The 3,306-nt window shown below is 56.6% G+C and overlaps 1 protein-coding gene across 1 annotated transcript; it reads right to left on the reverse strand.

Moving 5' to 3' along the window:
- Positions 1–200: 200 nt before the first annotated feature.
- LOC119282746 (probable serine/threonine-protein kinase PBL23) lies at positions 201–2,672 on the reverse strand. Its single transcript, XM_037562865.1, has 5 exons — positions 1,957–2,672; positions 1,691–1,854; positions 1,405–1,594; positions 916–1,310; positions 201–816 (listed from the first exon to the last, which is right to left on the reverse strand). Exons 1-5 carry the CDS (start codon positions 2,147–2,149, stop codon positions 457–459), a joined length of 1,302 nt encoding a protein of 433 aa, XP_037418762.1. The 5' UTR covers positions 2,150–2,672; the 3' UTR covers positions 201–456.
- Positions 2,673–3,306: the final 634 nt, after the last annotated feature.

Below are 3,306 nucleotides of genomic sequence, written 5' to 3' on the forward strand. Positions count from 1 at the left end.
TATTTTGCCGCTGTTGATTGACGATGTAAGCGTAATTTAATTTTAATAAAATTAGCCATGATGGCATTCCCTCAAAAAAAAGTGAGGCATTTGTGTATGTCCATTACCGTCATGTCCGACTAGGATTTCTGACAAAAAAAATCAGAAATGATTATGTACTGAACTAACGAAGTCTGTCTTTTCATGCTTTACGAATCAAATTAGCAGCTCTGCTGTAATTAAAAATATATATTTAACATGTCTACTCCTGACTGCTGAACCCCCGCCGTTCAAGTTCCATCGTCACGGTCATTTCCTGAACCACCCCCCCAAAATCAATTCATGTGTAGCACTACTTACACATCAGACACATCAAACAAACCACATGGTCTACATCACATGGTTCTTTGACATTAAAATTCTGAAGCATATTATTACCATTTCCCCCAAACCGATCCCGGACCAATTAATTTATCCTTAACTTTGCTCTTCTTCTTCTTCCTCCTCGCCGCCGTCGTCATCCGAAGAGGACGACGAGCTTCCAGAGCGACGCGATTCGTCATCCTTTTTGGGTGCCGGCTCGGGGACTGGCTCGGGGGCGGGGGCGGGGGCGGGGGCTGGCTCTGGCTCTGGGGCGGGCGGATCCGGCGGCAGCATCATGAGGAAGCCTAGCGTCATGACGACGTCGCCCATCATTGGCCGCACGCAGTCCTCTTCTTGCAAGCACATGGAAGCCATGGCCACCACTTGGTTCAACGCTTTGGCCGGGTACTCCCTCTTGATAAGCGGGTCCACCAGCTCGTGATATTTCTTCTGGTCTTTGAACTTCGGTTGTGCCTGCAACGACCGCACCGCGGATCGCACGACCTTAATTAGCAAAAAATTGTCGACGCCGATCGATGGCCGTGGTGATGGATGCGGTGGTGAATTACGTACCCAGGTGACGACGTTCTGCTCCTCGACGGGCTTGCTGGTGTCGACGGTCCGCCTGCCGGAGATGAGCTGCAGCAGCACCACCCCGAAGCTGTACACGTCGGACTTCATGCTGACCTGGCCGCCGCGGTCGTACTCCGGCGCGAGGCACCCGAAGGCACCCATCATCGGCGACGCCATCGGCATGTTGCCACCGCCGGACTGGCCGAGCTGCTGGAGGCCGAAGTCGGAGAGCTTGGGCGTGAAGCTGGAGTCGAGCAGGACTTGGGAGGCCTTGAAGTCGCCATACACCACCGGCGGGTCCGCTTTCTCGTGCAGGTACTCGAGCCCCTGAGCGGCGCCGTTGGCCACCTTCATCCTTGTCATCCAGTCCATAGGCTTCTTCTCCGGCGGCAAGTCTGTCGGATTGGTGGGAAAATTTGGTCAGCAATTTAACCGATTGAGTTGACGGTTCACCGGCCGGACAATTTATCACGAGCGGGCGTAGAGTACCGTAGAGGTGGTCTTCCAAGGTGCCGCCGTCCATGTGCTCGTAGACGAGGAGCCGCTGGTCGCCGTCGGCGCAGTAGCCGATGATGTCGATGAGGTTCTCGTGGTGAAGCTTGCTGAGCTTGGAGACCTCGGTCAGGAACTCGATGTTGCCCTGGAAGCCATGCTTGTCCATCTGCTTGATGGCCACGGCCTGATCCACCCATCCAACGCACAAGCGAATCAGTATGCAAGCACATATCTATGGCGATCATATCATATGGTTCTTGTTTAGGGCAAGCATGCCTACCTGCCCTTCCTTCTCTAGCTGGCCCTTGTACACCCTGAAGAAGCCTCCTTCTCCGACGAGGTTGTACGGCGTGAAGTGATCGGTGGCCGCCGCGAGCTCCCGGAACGCGAACGCCTTCACCTCGATGGCCTGCCGCAGCGCGTCCTCCGGGTTGGCGTCGCTCTCTGCATGCATTAATCGATTTCGTTAAGCACTGAATCTGCAGGAGCGATGTCGCGAGGAAATCTAAACAAAAGCAGAGGAGGCCAGGTCTGAGTCTGACGCACCGCCGGGCGGCTTGGTCGGCGTCACGCTCGCCGGAGCTGCCACGGAGACGGGCGCGGCAGCAGCCGGGCCGTGGTAGGACGCGGGCGCGTGCACGGCGGGAGGCGGCGTCATGGGCCCCGCCCCCGCCTGCTCGCCGCCCCCTCCCTCGGCGTTGCCATCCTTCTTCTTCCCGAAACACGGCAAGCAGCTCATCTTGCCGATCCGTCCACGCCGTGCTGCGACCTCGCGGGGGACAAGAACGCCAAGGTACACGCAGGGTCGACGACCGAGGAGCCGCCGCCGCCGTCACTGCGTGCCGGCGATCATCGAGCGTCGACTCAGCACCGCCGCGGCGCCTCGACCTCATGGAACGCCATCAGTTCCGCCGCGCCGCACCGTATGTATGTGCGATACACGTACGTACGCGCGCGTGCGCAGGCAGCAGGGCACCCACCGGAGGACGGCCGGCTCGCACGTGTCCCTCGATCCGTCAGATCGACGAGACGGGCTGGTGGTGGAGGAGGACGCGGGATCGCCTGGGAGAATGAACGGATCGGAGAAGGGTGTGCGGGGGATCGACCGAGATCGATGGAGACGATGTGGGTAGTGGTGGTGGGGCGATACGGCAGTCCGAGGAGGAGGAAGGCCCTGGAGATCGAGGGATCCAAAGCCTTCCCACAGAGGAGAGATGGAGGAAGGAGAGGGTAGGAGAGGGAGATGGGGAGGCTAAGTTTGGCGCGCGGGAAAGGAGGGAGGCGGGGTTGGACGTGCGGAGCACCACGCACTTTTTAAGCCGCGAGGGAGGCGTCGTGGAGGGGGCGTCTCGGCCATTCTTGCTGGTGCTGTCCACCACCACCTCCATGATCGTCCCCTGCATGTTTGTGTTCCCGCCGGATGCGAACCGATTCGTCGTGCGCTGGCTGTGGGTTAATTTCGTGTAGTCCACGACGAACTAGCTGGAGTAGTGCCTTTGGAGTTCAGGAAATGGTACTTGGGCATGCACAAAAGGTAGTGCTGCCGAAGTTGCCACGACACGAGTAATGCTAGATCTACGTAGAGGGACTTGCATGTTTTACGTAACTAGCAAAATAAATAACCAGGATTATTAGGAAGTTTACGTAAGAAGTTTTGTTACTTTACGTGTTTCGTTACTTTACGTGGATGTAGCGTTATCGCCACGTAACTGCGCCGACTTGAATCTGCGGCCATTTTTACTTTGGAGACGGTGTAGTTCTTGCTTGCAAAAAAAAGGACCGACTTAATCAGCGAAAGTGTGTTGGGAGCATGGAAAATGCGAACACGTGGCAATAGTGTTGGTTGAGGATGACAAATTTAATTTACAAGCATGGCAGCTCCGTCTTAATTCAATT

The sequence above is a fragment of the Triticum dicoccoides genome, chromosome 1A (assembly GCF_002162155.2).
Source record: "Triticum dicoccoides isolate Atlit2015 ecotype Zavitan chromosome 1A, WEW_v2.0, whole genome shotgun sequence".
NCBI classification, from domain to species: Eukaryota; Viridiplantae; Streptophyta; class Magnoliopsida; order Poales; family Poaceae; genus Triticum; species Triticum dicoccoides.